This window comes from Tupaia chinensis, unplaced genomic scaffold, assembly GCF_000334495.1.
Source record: "Tupaia chinensis unplaced genomic scaffold, TupChi_1.0 Scaffold000348_1, whole genome shotgun sequence".
NCBI classification, from domain to species: domain Eukaryota; kingdom Metazoa; phylum Chordata; class Mammalia; order Scandentia; family Tupaiidae; genus Tupaia; species Tupaia belangeri.
The window spans coordinates 1,118,324-1,133,089 of record NW_006159842.1 but is presented as its reverse complement, the minus strand read 5'-3'; the positions used below and the strand labels follow the sequence as shown (position 1 = coordinate 1,133,089).

The following is a 14,766-nucleotide window of genomic DNA, read 5'->3' as shown; positions in this document are numbered from 1 at the left end:
ACTGGGGGGGGGTGCGTACCACTTCATTTAAAAACTGTTCTGAGCTTCAACCAGAATCTAGGCTTTTCCTAGTCTTCTCATTCCTGCCCATTACCCACTTCCAAAGCTGTTTTTACATTTTTTTTAATATAATTATTTTTAAAATATTTTACTTAGTCACTCATTTATTTTAATTTGACCAGAGAGAGACAGAGAGAGGAAGCGAGAAAGCAAGCCACTAGATTCAGGACTCAAACCATGGTTGGCCACATGAGTGTCCAGCGCCTTAACCACCACACCACCTGCTGGCCCTCACGTGTTTCTATATCTGTAGCAAACAATCCTGCTGACTATGCCAATTTCTGTCTTTATTGTGCTCATAACAAATATGTGAGACTGAGTGAATTTAAGAGGCCAAAGATTTCTTTTGAATCACAGTTCTGGTGGCTGGGAGGTCCAAAGGCATCACAAAATGGCTAAAGGCTGGGCCAGCAGGTGGCACAGTGGTTAAGGCACTGGATCCCGCATGGCCAGCTCTGTGGTTCAAGTTCCAGAGCCAGCAGGTTAAGAAACACACCAGTCTTGTGTGCACGTGTGCCTAGAATCCCAAGAGGAGAATGGAGGAAAAGGGGATTGCGGTGTAGCCATCCCGCCTGGGGAGTGATTTCTTTTTCTTTGGAGAAGTTTTTGCTATAGGGCGCATGCACTCGCCAGTCAGACAGAGAGAGACAGAGACAGAAAGCGAGAAATCACCCCCCCCCCCCCCCCCGAGGGGATAGCCACGCCACAATCCCTTCTCCATTCTCCTCTCGAGATCCTGGCCACGCACGCACATGCGCCCAGCATGAGTTTAAGTCACTGGGTCCGGGACGCGAGCCGCGGTCGACTACATGGAAGTCCAGCGACATAGCCATTATGCTAACTGCTGGTCCCCCGGGAGTGATTTCTCAGCTTCCCTCCCTCTCTGTCTCTCTCTGGAAAGCACATGCACCCTAACTTGGAGCAGGGAGAGTGCGGTCTGCATCCATGTGCCTTCCTCCCTGCTCCTCTGCTCTCACTCCTTCTGTTTACAAGCCCACCTGAACTCAAGCACAGAGACCCTGTCCTAGTGGCATTATCACATCTAAAGGCCCCACCCAGGGACACCACGAAGGAATTTTCACTTAACACCTAATTGATACAATACAATCAAATCCCAACATGTGAATTACCGGGGGACATCCAATCACCACCAGAACCAGAAACCCTGAAGGGTTGTGGGGGCAGACAAACCACTAGCCAAACCCTAACAGGCCCTAAGGAACATGAAGGGTTGAGATCTAAAAGACAGTAGAAGGTAGGGGCCGGCAGGTGGCACTGTGGTTAAGGGTGCTAGACTCACACATGGTCAACCACGGTTTGAGTCCCGTTACCTGTGCTCACTCTCTCTGTCTCTCTCTGACAAAATTTTTTTAAAAAGTAATAATAAATAAAATAAATAATTCTTTAAAAATAAAAAAAAAGGACTGTAGAAGGGATTCAGAGGGAACAGGTGGTAGCACAGTGGTCACACAACTCGATCCATATGGGAAAGGCCCTGGGTTCATATCCCTGAGCACCGTGGCACATCCACACGTGCACCTGTGATCTGGGGCGTGGCTCTCAGTGTGGAGGCCCTGTTGGGGATGTTTATCTCCCTGTTTCTCCATATCTCTCTGTCTCTCTCTCTCTGTCTCTGTCTTCGGACCAGCAGTTAGTGTAATAGCTATGTAGCTGGACTCCCACATAGTCGCCCGCAGTTTGCGCCCCGGACCTGGTGGCTTAAAACTCACACGGGCGCATGTGCATGCGTGTCCACGATCCCGAGAGAAGGGATTGCGCAAAAGGCCTGTGGCGTGGCCATCCCCCCTGGCGGGTGATTTCTGGCTTTCTGTCTCTCTGTCTCTGTCTGTCTGGCAAGCACAGTGCCCTATAGCAAAAACCTCTCCAAAAAAAAAAAAAATTAAAGGATTCAGATGTGTTTGTAGGGAGAGCTGTCCAGGCAAAGTTGAAAACCTGGGTTGGCCTTGACAGTCTCCTTCACAGCATGATAGGAGTGGGGAAGATGACACAGGAGGACTGCGAAGAGCAAACTTCCAGTCTGTCTCGGCTTCTACTAGAAAGGCTAAAGAGACTCCTCCCTCTGCCTGCGGGTGCCCTTTACCCTCTCAGACCATCGTCATTAACCGCGTCCAGTGAAAGTAAAAGCGGCAGAGAGAGCCTTTAAGAGTAAAGGAAAAGATGGGACCAGCAGTTAGCGTAATGGCTGTATCGCTGGACTCCATGTAGTCGACTGGGGTTCGAGTCCCGGACCCAGCAGCTTAAACTCATGCTGGGCGCCTATGCGTGCGTGCCCAAGATCCGGAGAGGAGAATGGAGGAGAAGGGATGGCCATTCCCCCCTGGGGGTGATTTCTCACCTTCTGTTTCTCTTTCTTTCTGGCCAGCGCTCTCGCCCTCTAGCAAAAACCTCTAAAAAAAAAAAAAAAAGTGGAGGAAAAGAAAAGAGGCGGAGGAACAGGACCTCCCCGAGCCTCCCCGAGCCTGGTGGGAAGGGCAGAAGCTGTCGCCTCCCCTAAAAACTGAAAGTCGCCAGGCCGCAGGGCTCTCGTTCCGCCCTTCTCATGACCCTTCCCCTTTCCCAGTACCTTCCAGCCGCCCCGCCGTGTCACATTCCAGTCCGCTTCTTTCCGACTCCACCTCCTCCAGACTGGCGTGTTTTCCTCCACGTGGTTCTCTGTATATATCGGTTACCTGGGAGACCCTCGCTGGGCGGGCTCTAATGATGCCACAATGGGAACAAGTCAATAGCCGTGCAGCGTCTCAGTGACGCGCGACGCGGGGTGTGGCTTTGCCGCGCCGCGCGCAATGAGGCGGCTGCCCGCTGGGTGGCGCCGATTTCCCGGGGAGGTCCCTTTTGGGCCCCCGGCGGAGGTGGGGGAGAGGCGGGCAGGAGCCGAGGCCAGGGAGCCCTCTGCGTCAGCTGCTGCTCGCTGCGCCGCGCCAGTACCAGCCGGGACTCACCCGCAGCTCCATGCTCGTGCCCGGTTCGACTCGTCCATCCTCCGAGAAGAGGCAGGTATGTGCCACCTGTCGGCGATCGGGGAGGAGGAATGCGGAGGTCAGTGCTGGTCTGAGGCTCAGAAAGTGAGGTGTCAACGACAGCCTGGGCAGAATGGGCACTAGACATGTAGGGCGCGGGCCAGCTGCGCGGGGGGGAGCTCCAGCTGTGGGTGCCAGTTGTGTAAGGGGAGCTGCCAACTGACAGCCCAGGGTGCCAGGAAGAGCCATCTGTGTGCTGATCACTGTGTTCTAAGGAAATGCAGCTTCTGCAAGTCCAGAGCGCTGTGCTCTGTGATCTGCTGCTGGCTGAGTGACACCTGGACACTGACAGCCTCCTCCCCACTGTGCATGCGGCTCACTTACTCTCTGCTCTTAAAGCTGGGGATGGGAGAGTGGAGGGCTGCCTCCAGTCAGTTTGCCAAAGGGGGGAGGGCAGCCTAGGGGGAGGGCAGCAGTTAAGCGGAAAGATTTTCCACCAATCCTGAACCAGAAAGAGGCATCTTTGAAATTCTCACCAATCTCCCGTATCCCTAGTTCCTGCAAGAGCGCCTGGCGCGTCTCAAACCAGAAGCAGGCAGGTAGTGCCCCAAGGCAAGCAAGTGACAGGGCACAGCCCTTGGGTCACCTATCCTAGCTGTCCTGTGAGGGGTGAACATCCTACCTCTTCACCTGGCTGTTCTTAGAATGGGCTGAACAGGAGAGTGCGCCAGGGGCTGCTCACATCCCCAGGCGTGGGCGTCAGAGCATCCCCCAGAACCATGCTGGAAGGTGGAGGAGAGGAAAGCTGCTTGGCCAAGGCTGGGGCATCCCCTACTCTTTTGATGCCGTGCCTGCATGCCATCCGGGAGTGGGAATGAGGACTGGAATGAGGGCGTCCTTTGAGGTTCATCGTCAGAACCCAGGCTGAGTCAGTAGCCTGTGCTTAGGGGTGGAGGCTGCAGCCCCGGGTACACCCAGTCCTCAGGGAGAGCCACCAAGAACGGGAGACACATCGTGGGAGCAGGCAGGTGTACCGAGACCAGAGAGGCTAAGAACTCTGCTCCTTCCTCCTGTGACCCTGCCCAGCCCAGCTGTGTGGCCCTGGAATCCTGAGCCCTCGTACAGGTAGAGTGAAACCTCCCCACAGGGGCCGGGCATTGTCCTGGCAGACTCGGCGAAACCGCATTTTGCCATGTTTTTCTAGGCAAGGGGGAAAGGATCCCACAGGGGCTTGTCCTAGGGACTGGACATCTGGGAAGACAGCAAGCCTCGTTTGGCCTCCTCAGTTTGGGACACGGGCCAGTTCAGAAAACCATGCGCTGTTCTCTGGCATTAGGGCAGAGCGCTCCTGGCGTGGGTAGCCTGGAGGCCCTTTTCTTCCTAGGCAGGTGGGTCTGGTATTGCGCTAGTGCTAATACCACCACCGACTTGAGGAGTAAATGGACGTGACGGACAGCTACCGTCATTCATTGAGCTCTCGCTGTGTGCCAGGAAATTTACAAACACTATTTCATCCTCATAGTCATGAGCTGTACCATTCTCCTTACTATTATTATTCCTGTTTTCCAGATTAAATAACTAAGGTTTAGAGGGTGTAAGGGACTGGCCCACTACCTCAGAGCCAATAAAAGAAATGGCTAGAATTCAAGCCCAGGCCTAGAAGTCCATTACGAAAGAGTAGTAGACTGAAACCTGACCGCTGTCTGCCTCTCCCCTGCCCGTGCCCATGAACACGCTGAATTCTGCCTCCCATCCAAGGATGAGCCGGGCTGACCCTTGTGAAATCAGACCGTCTTGGGGCTCAGGATGGTATAGCTATAGACCCCTCTGCCTCGGACATTCCATCTCAAAATGGAAGGAGCTGGCCTAGCAGGAAGGCTTCTTTCTGTTCTTCAATTCTGTGACCGACAGCTCCAGGGAACTCTCCTCTCCTTTCCATATTTTTGCCTCAATGCTGGCCCTATCCTCTATCCTCTTTCCAGTCCTCTGTGTCCCCTTGAATCCCCCTACTGCTCCACTTGAAAATGTACCCTACTCCCACGCCAAGAGTCCTGGGAGATTTCCCTGTACCAGCCCAGCTGGGTAGCCCTCCAGGGTGGGCATGCCACTGCCCCTTTAATTCTCCCAGGGCCTGGAATGTGAGTGAGTTGCTAGCCCTCTGCGAGGTCAGATAAGATACTATATATATCAGAGCAGTAACCTGAGCTCCGGATTACCCAGCCCGGCAGACTCTAGCTTCTGGGCTCTCCACTGCCTTCCCTGCCCTGCTGGGGAAGGAGAAGCCCCCTGTCCCGTCCAGTGCCTGCGGATACAGGTCAGTAGCTACCCCATGGCCCTAAAGCTTCACGGGGCTGCTATGTAAGGACCAGACACCTTGAGTTTGGGGGAGCATGTGAGAGGCCACTCCTCTGGGCCTGGTGGGTACGGGTGCCCTGGGCAAGACCAAGGGCTCCTCTGAAGACTGAGGAAGAGGAAAGATGAAGGCCCAGAAAGAGAGGAAGATTGGGACTCCACCCCTGGGGAGGGGGATACCCAGCCAAGGACAGCCCCAGCTCTGGGAGGTCGGCAGCCGGGGGTGGTTTCAGGGTGGCCAGATCAGACAGGGCGCAGGTTCCACCCCAGCACTGCCTCTGCTCCCAGAGGCACCTGGGGAAACCCACATGCCTCCCAGGAATCCAGGCTTCCTCATCGGCAAAGGCGAGGGCTGGACAGAGGTGGAGGGGAAAGAAAATTCAAGGGTGCCAAGACAGCCCGGAGGCCCTTTCCTTGGAAGTGTCGAGAGACCTGCCCCCCCAACCCCAAATCAAGAAGCACCCTATCTAAACACTGCCCTAGACCCACCCACTTCTTCACCACCAATCAGGATTCTTGTCTTAATCTCCCATCTCTTTTCTCTTGCCTCCCCCTGCCCAGCCCTAGAGAAACTTCTGGGAGCTCAGAGACAGGGATGGGCCCAGATTCCCTTGGACATTGCCCAGCCGAGGCAGGCAGGCTGGTGGGTCACAGAGAGAGACTGGAGGGGAGAGGACCAGCTGAGGCTCCTGGGGCCTGAGAGGTGGAAACAGAGTCCCTGAATGTACCCCGCCCGCATGTGCCCCATGTCCCTGCCAGGACAGTCCTCCTCCGACCCTCCAAGACTGAATGCTTGCACCCAGACAGTGTAGCCGAGAGTGGGGTGCTGGGAGTGAGGGTGAGGGAGCAGAGACGAAGGAATGGGAGGCTCAGCACATTCTGATGCTGTGATCCAGCAGCTTTGGGAAGCTCTGAGGTCACCACTGTGGAGGTTCCCAAGCACCTGGCAGGACTGGCTGGGACTCCACTCACCTGTCCTGAGCCCCTGAGTAGGAGGGAAGGGACTTACCTCTGTTTAGGCCGACCTCTGAAACTCAGCTGGGGGCTGGGGAGGCAGGCAGTGGCAGGGCCACAGAGCTGGCATGCCGTCACTCAGAAAGCCAAGTGGACCTGGCGGAGGGGCCATGAAAGTTGCTGAGGTACACGGCATCACCCGTCCTCTGCCCCCAGGGCCAGGAGGGCCTGGGATTCCTGGGGAGCCAGTCCCTCCCCTGGCTGGGCAGGTTAGGGAGCCCTTCACGTGAGCAACAGGAAATGACAGTGGCTGACGCAAGGGAAAGAAACAAACGGGGTTCATTTTAACCCTGACTCACCTCATGTGGGGACCTTCGGAGGTGGGCTGAGCTGCAGCCAGGGTGGGAGGCTGGGGGCATGTTCATAACTAGGCCTGGGGGCAAAGGGCCCTGAGTTGGGATAGATCCTGGTGCCAGGGGACACGCAGGAGCTTGGCACTCCGGGCGAAATGGAGGCCTCCTGGACCGTCTTGCAGCCAGCCGATCAGTACCGTGCCGGGCTCAGGTTGCACTGGGCTTCGCTTTCACTCACCTGCAGTGGAAAACCCAGAGGGCCTCTCCTGAGGGGACCTGGGCCCCTGTGTGTGGATACCTGTTTTCCATAGCGGCCATCCTTCCCCTATGCATACCCACGGCAGGACCCCAGCCCCAGGACAGCCCAGGCTGAGGGAAGCTAGGGCTTGGCTTCAGGGGGCCTATAGCAAAAGGGTGCAGGTCCTACCCCAGCTCTGCCACTGCTCCCAGAGGCATCTGGGGAAACCCACACCCCTCCCAGGAATCCCGGCTTCCTCATCTGCAAACCGCCCTAACAGCACCCAGCACTCGGAGCACTGAAAGGGTCGTGCATGCTAATACACCTCGTCCCAAGTTTCAGTGCAGTTTTAAGCTTTAATAACTTCAAAACTACAAATACTAAAAACTTCAGGTGAAAGTTTTACTATTTAGATTTCTATAGAACACTTTTTTTTTTTTTTTTTTTTGCTATAGGGCATGCACGCTCACCAGAAAGACAGAGAGACAGAAAGCAAGAAATCACCCCCTAAGGGGAATGGCCACACTGCAATCCCTTCTCCTCCATTCTCCTCCCAGGATCTTTGGCACGTACATACACGCCCAGCGTGAGTTCAAGCCACTGGGTCTGGGACGTGAACCACGGCTGACTACATGGGAGTCTGGTGACATAGCCATTATGCCAACTGCTGGTCCCTCTACTGAACGCATATTTATTTATTTATTTATTTAGACTCATTTATTTTACTATAAGGCACGTATGCTTGCCAGAGAGACTGAGACAGAAAGCCAGAAATCACTCCCTAGGGAGATGGCCATGCCGCAATCCCTTCTCCTCCAATCTCCTCTCGGGATCTTGGGCAGGCGCACACACATGCCTGGCATGAGTTTTGAGCCACTGGGTCCAGGATTCTAACCACCGTCAACTACGTGGGAGTCCAGTGATGTCACCACCTGCTGATCCCCACGAACCCATTTTTGTTGAATTGCAAACCCGCTGTCTACCTTTGATCATTTAACCCTTCCGATGACGTTTGTTAGTCTGAGGCCTTGGTGCATCTGGAAGAATCCGAGCTTAGCCCAGCACTAAGACTTCAGGGACTCTACACAAAGCGCACTTAGAATGCCCAGCTGTGGGTCGGGCCACACGTGTGGCAGGGTGAGGCTGTTGAGAAGGTGACATAGGAAGTGGCGTGTAAGCGAGCGTGCTCAGTGCCGGCTCCATAGGTGTTGGGCACCAGCTGGCCAGTGCTGCTGCCCGGCTCTGATGTCCTGACGGGAAGCCGTGCTATGTGTGGAGTAGAGCTGTGCGGCACCTCCCAGGAAGGGGGACTGCAAAGCCCCGGGGAACCCCGACCACAGTGGGCAGTCGGGCATGTCTGTGGCATGGCATGGAGGAGGAGCTTGGTGGGGGACTGCCCCGTGTCCAAGGTGGCAGGTACCTGGGAAGGCACCGCCTGGAGCCACATGCCTGCACTTGCCAGCTCCGGGTAAACAGTGAAAGGAGCTGGGCAGCAGGGCCCCACTGGGCAGGGAGGGATGGGGGATCCCAGCCAATCGGCTCCCTCCCACTGCCCCATGAAAGGGCCATTCAGCTCAGGCCGTTCCTGTGGCAACAGGGAGACTCGCAGCCATGTGAGTGCCCGTCCTGTCCCGGTCTTGCGCAGCACCACTACGGCGGGCCTCAGCCCGCTCTCCCGCCCACGGTGCACTCTGCAGCCTCCAGGACAGCCGTGCCAGGTAATGCCAAGGGGCACCAACCCCAGCCGTCTTCTCACTCGGAAGGGGCCGGGACTTTTCTCAAGGGGAAACCTAGGGGTTGGTGGAAAAGAGAGACATGAGCGAGGAAGGCCTTGGCCACAACAGGGACCCTCTCCCTGGACGTGGGAACGGTACGCCAGACGCCAGCTAAGGCAGCTTCCAGGGGGTGTTCATGATGGCATGACTCCCAGCACTGCTGGGCACGGGGACGGCTGGCAGCTGCTGCAGATTGGAGCACACAGGAGAGGGAGGATTTGGGAGCCCTCCTGGGAGTCCAGCCTTCCAGGGCTGTCTGTCCTTGTCTGCTCTGCCTTGTTCAGTCCTAGCACTTCTGCGTCATTAGCAGGGCCAGGGGAGGTCACGGGCTTGGGGCACTGCCCACAGAATACCAATTCCCTGGGAGCCTCGGTGTGGGGGAGAGGGGAGGGCGAGCCATGGGGAGGAGCCATGAGCTCATACCCTGGGCTGGGAGCATATCTGATTGGCTGCGGGGTGTCCCGGAGCCCTGCTCCTGAGACCTGGAGTCTCTTTGGCTTTGCATTATTGATGGAGCTCTCCTGCGGGAAACAGAACAGGACCCCACCCCGCCCTGTCTAACCGTCCCGTGGTTTCCCTCTAACTTTGTATGAAATGGTCTCCCTAAAAAGGGATGAAAGTGGTGGAGAGGGAAATGCAGTGGGCAAGGGAGTGTGCCAGGCGGGGAGAAGGGTAGATGCTAAGTAAACCAGGTCTTGCTGATTCCAGCCTGCACTGCGAATTGCTGAAGGCCTCAGCAGGGACAAGGAGTACTATTCTGGGACCTATGTGGCAGTGGCCACCTGCTCATCTCCCACCCTGCACCTATCCCAATCCTTGCATGGACTGGGTTTCTAGAGCTTTTTGCCAAGCCCTTGGCTTTTGGGGCTTGGCACCAGCTCCTCGCTGTCCCCACGAGCTGGGCTGCTGGCTGAGGGCAGGCTGCGGGCTGCCCCAGCTGGTGTCTGCTGAACAACTCGATGTCTGCTCCCTGCCCGTCTATCTCACTAGGAGCCGCCGGGAGTGGGGGGAACGCAGGAGCCCCGGGGCTGAGGTCAGGGGCTGGCCAACCCTGACATTATAGACCTGAGGGAGGAGCCAGGCTGCCTGGCAGGGGCTGGGGCGTGAGATAATGACCACTGTCATCGCGGAGTGCTTTCCCGTGTTATTATCTCATTTATCTCTCAGCACCCCGTGAGGAGGGTCACGATGATGATGATTATGCTCAGTTAGAGGCGAGGAATGCGGTGCTCAGAGGTTAAATGACTAGTGCAGAATCACCCAGCTAGCCTGTCACGGGCGAGTCAAAACCAGCCCCTGCACACACACACCCCTCTGAGAGGTCTGGATGGCTCTGCCTCTGCCCCTCTCCCCCACCAGCGAGACCCCCAAGAACCCCAGATGGCCCTCGAGAAAAGGGGGCTGACCTTAACTTGCTCCTCTTTCCAAAGCACCTTTGTCGCTTCAGCTCCATTGGAAGGAAAGCCTCCATGTTTGGGGTGCTGGAGGGACCTGTGGGGGCCCCCAGTGATCCAAGTTCAATGGGGATGGTGAAGTGGAAAGAGCTCCGGGCCAGATTCCGGAAGGCTTAGATTCCAGTCCTGGCTCTGCCCTAAGGGAACCCTGAGCAACCCAACATGGCTTTCCCTGCCTGCACTACGGAGTGGTTCAAATGCTTGACCCTGGGGGCCAGCAGAGGGCGTACTCTGGTTACATTGCTGGACTCTCACCTGGCCAGCTGCAGTTCGAGTCCCAGACCTGGTGGCTTCAAAATCACATCAGGCCGTGTGGATGCGCGCCCATGATTCCAGGAGGAAAGTGGAGGAGAAGGGATTGTGGTGTGGCCATTCCCCCTGGGGGCATGATTTCTCACTTTCCCTCTCCCTATCTCTGTCTCTCTCTTCCTCTATGACAAAAAAAAAAAAATTGACCCTGTGGCCTAGTGCTTAAGAGCACCAGATCCCCATGGCTGACTGTGGGTTTTGAATCCCATCCTCAGCGGCTTAAAAAACTCTGAGCCCGGAATCCCAACAGGGTGGAGAGATGGAAAAGGGATTTGCCGGAGTGACCACACCCATTGAGGGTGCTTTCTCTCTGTCCTTCTGTCTCTCTCTCTATGGCAAGTGAACGTGCCTGACGCCATTTTTTTTTTTTTTTTGACACATAACCTTCCAGAGTTCATAAGCTCCACAATCAGCCCTGTGTGTTCTTTCAGCAGACACAAGTCAGCCACAAGGACTGGGAGCGCTGTCTGCAGTGCCAGGATTTGGCCTGTAGGGGGCCCCCTCTGCACAAATCAACTCTTGCCAGGAACAATGTGGGAATCCAGGGGGGCCGCAGGGCCCTCAGTCCACCTCCCTTGGCCAGTGGAGGTGGGGTTCTACCACTGAGTACCCTCCAGGCCAGGAGTGCAGGTCCAGGGAAGCACTTTAGGATGGAGTCTGGAGTCTGTGGCCCCCTCGCTACCTCAGACTCCTCACCCCACCTCCCCCGGCCCACAAATCCACTGTTACTTCCTTTCACGAGCCTCCTCTTCCTCATGAGGGATCTGACCAGGCGCTCGTCTGGTCATTCCAGACCAGACAGGCTATGACTCCCAAGTCAGAAGGGAGGGACGCAGCATTAGCCCAATGAAGTGTCAGCATTCTCCGTGCCGAGGTGAGGTCAGGAGCTTCTGCAGAAGCCGAGGAGGAGGAGGAGCAGGTGGGCTTGGGCTGGGAGTCGGCGTGCAGATCGGAGGGCGGCCGGAGCCACAGGCCCACTTGTGTGCTCAGGTCTGGGCAGTACTCGGAGTGGACAGGTGTGCAGAGACCGACTTCCTTGTGTGGCTTATAAGAAACAGCTTGTCTCTTGTACGCCCACTGAGTGTGAGCACCCAGGCTCACGCAAGCCTGTGTGCACACCTGTGCACACCTGTGTTTCTCACTAGCTGGCCAGCCCTGTGAACAGCGACGTCATGGCTCTTGGTTGAACTCCAAAGTTGGGCCCAGCTGGGGATGGAGATTAGGCGTGGCGGGAGCCTGTCCCCCAGCAGGCCCTCTGACGACTGCCGTCCTTGTCTTTCAGCCCATGAGGCGCCCAGGCCCCACTGAGTGCCGCCCTGAAGGATGTCCCAGCTCTCCTCCACCCTGAAGCGCTATACAGAGTCGACCCGCTACACAGATGCCCCTTACGCCAAATCGGGCTATGGCACCTACACCCCCTCCTCCTACGGGGCCAACCTGGCCGCCTCCTTCTTGGAGAAGGAGAAGCTTAGTTTCAAGCCGGGCCCCCCCACCAGCTTCCTCACCCGTCCCCGTACCTATGGGCCCTCCTCCATCCTGGACTACGACCGGGGCCGCCCCCTGCTGAGACATGACATCATTGGGGGTGGTAAGCGGGCGGAGAGCCAGACCCGGGGCACCGAGCGGCCTTCTGGCAGTGGACTCAGCGGGGGCAGTGGATTCCCTTATGGAGTGACCACCAACACCCTCAGCTACATGCCCGTGAATGCCCGCGACCAGGGGGCGAGCCTGACCCAGAAGAAGTCAAACAGCCAATTAGACCTGGCCCGGGATTTCTCCAGCCTCCGGACTTCAGATAACTACCGGATAGACCCTGGGAACCTGGGGCGCAGCCCCATGCTGGCCCGCACACGCAAGGAGCTCTGTGCCCTGCAGGGGCTCTACCAGGCAGCCAACCGCTCCGAGTACCTGGCCGACTACCTGGAGAACTATGGCCGCAAGGGCAGCGCGCCTCAGATGCCCACCCAGGCCCCTCCCTCACGAGTCCCTGAAGTCCTCAGCCCTACCTACCGACCCAGCGGCCGCTATACACTGTGGGAGAAGGGCAAGAGCCCAGCACCCGGGTCCAGCCGCTCCAGCTCCCCAGGGCGAGACACCATGGTGAGTTGCCCCTCAGGGACCCTGTGATGGGCTGTGGGGGCAGCCACTGAAGAGCCAGGCGAGGGCAGGACTCCAAACCTGACGGCTCATCAGGGGCCAGCCACTTCTGAAGTCCTGGTAGAAACACAGAGGGCCTGGGACCAGCAGTTGGTGTAATGGCTATGTTGCTGGACTCCCATGTAGTCAACCATGGTTTGAGTCCCAGACCTGGTGGGTGGCTTAAGCTCACGCCGGGCGCATGTGCGTGCGTGCCCAAGATCCCAAGAGGAGAATGGAGGAGAAGGAATTGCCGTGTGGCCATCCTCCCCTGGGGGGTGGTGTGGGGGGCTCGCTTTCTGTCTCTCTGTCTTTCTGGCGAGTGCACGCACCCTATAGCAAAAACCTCTCCAAAAAAAAGAAAGAAAGAAAAGATAAGAAACGAAACACAGGGGTCAGCCCCGGAGTCTGATGTCCTGGCAGCCCAGTGCTGAGGGTGGAGGCATTCCCTGTCTCCTCAGGAAGCCCCCTGCAGGACCAGTGCTGGGAGTGGCTGGGAGTGCTCTTAAATGCCCAGCACCCCACATCCACTATTCTCAGCCACCCCTATTCTACCCACCATGCCAGCGCCTGCTGTGAGGCCTGCCCCATTCTGGACTGGACGCCAGGGCCCAGGCCACCAGCGCTCCCTGTGGCAAGAGGGACCTGCATATCCCCCCTGCTCGCTTCACTCCCCAGCCCTGAGACCTGGCTTTCTATGTGGGCAGGAGACATGAGGGCCCTGACAACAGCAGGCTCAGGACCTGGCTATCTGGACAGCAGTACTTGTCATTGGAGAAAGCTGGGGAAACGTTTGTCTAGGGACTCAGCATCCCAGCCTTCCCTCAGTTAAGATGAGGGAAAAGGCTCTGCTGGAGACTGACCAGGGCTTGCCCGGCCTCACTTGCATCTAGTTGCTCAACACACCTGTGGGGGCCCTGACTGCCGGCTGCCTTTCCTGTAGTTATCCGTGTGTCCAGTAGGTGGCGCACTCTGAGAGGACCAGAAAGCAATGGTGTCTCTAGATCCCTGGCCATGTGCCTTACACAGCACAGAGCTCAGGTGACCTGGTTGTATGGATGGACGGATGGGTGAAAGAATGGATGAATGGACAGGTGAGTGGCCAGGTGGGAAGGTGGGTAGGTAGATTGACAAACGGATGAGTGGGTGGTAGGTGGGCGGGGAGTGCACGGGGAGATGAATGGATGCGTGCATGAAGGTATGGATGGGTGGATGAGCAGATGAACAGACAGACTGGCAAGCCACTGGACAGGAAGGTTGGGTGCTGTGTCTCCCCCATCACCTTCGCTACTCCTCCCCTACTCTCAGGATCTGTGCCATTTGGAAACACCAGCTATGCCACAGCCAGAAATGCTGCTTAGAGGCTTCGTTCAGACTCACAGAGCAGAGGTTCAGTACTCAGGGCGGGGCATTGGATCACAGGCCTTGAGGCTTATCGAAACTAAAGGTCTTGAGAGGACAGCTATGGTAACATTACAACCTCAACCTGGCTAGGCAATCTGTGAGGTGCCCTGGGAGTCAGGAAAGCTGGTGCCTCCCCTGACAAGGCAGGGCCGTACTGGAGACATCGCGTAGGAGGGAGCGGGAGAAGAGACCTGTGTCACAACAGGGCCTGCTGGGTGAGAGGTATGAATTTGCAGAGGGCCACATGCCTTGCTTGGCTGGAGCGGTGTTCACTTGGACACATCTGGTGCTGCCTGTCCTGGGGACAACCACAAAGCGGCTCTCAGGGGAGGGGCTCCCTCCATTTGTTCAGAGAGGGCTTCCTTTTTTGGGGGGGGAAGGTTTTTGCTATAGGGCACATGCACTTGCCAGGAAGACAGAGAGAGACAGACAGACAGAAAGCAAGAAATCACCCCCCGGGGGGATGGCCACGCCGCAATCCCTTCTCCTCCAGTCTCCTCGTGGCATCTTGGGCACACATGCACACGTGCCCAGAGTGAGTTTAAACCACCAGGTCCGGGACTTGAACTTCAGTTGACTACATGGGAGTCCAGCGACATAGCCATTAAGCTAACTGCTGGTCCCCAGAGAGGAGTTCTTGAGGCCAGCAGGCGGCATGGTCATTAAGGCACTGGATTCCCACATGACTGGCTGCGATTCGAGTCCCAGACCTACCGGCTTTTAAAACAACACCAACCAGTGGGGTGTGCGGGC

General features: G+C 56.9%; 1 protein-coding gene and 1 long non-coding RNA gene across 5 annotated transcripts in view; one reads left to right on the top strand and one right to left on the bottom strand.

Moving 5' to 3' along the window:
• Positions 1-2,995: 2,995 nt before the first annotated feature.
• USP2 (ubiquitin specific peptidase 2) overlaps positions 2,996-14,766 on the top strand; it is a 29,651-nt gene continuing 17,880 nt past the window's right edge. For 2 of the 4 annotated variants that reach the window (XM_006152312.2, XM_027773370.1), the window contains exons 1-2: positions 2,996-3,075; positions 11,756-12,573. In XM_006152312.2, the coding sequence (XP_006152374.1) occupies positions 11,797-12,573 (777 nt within the window). In that variant the 5' untranslated portion in view covers positions 2,996-3,075; positions 11,756-11,796. Of the gene's footprint in view, positions 3,076-5,266; positions 5,353-8,574; positions 8,654-11,755; positions 12,574-14,766 lie in introns of those variants that run through there. The other 2 variants (XM_027773371.1, XM_027773372.1) reach the window with 2 other exon arrangements.
• The window catches only part of LOC114008482 (uncharacterized), an 18,366-nt gene continuing 6,620 nt past the window's right edge, over positions 3,021-14,766 (bottom strand). Inside the window, exons 2-3 of the long non-coding RNA XR_003550011.1 lie at positions 6,400-6,500; positions 3,021-3,086 (exon numbers count right to left, since the gene is read on the bottom strand). This is a non-coding gene — a long non-coding RNA (uncharacterized LOC114008482). The remainder of the gene's footprint in view (positions 3,087-6,399; positions 6,501-14,766) is intronic.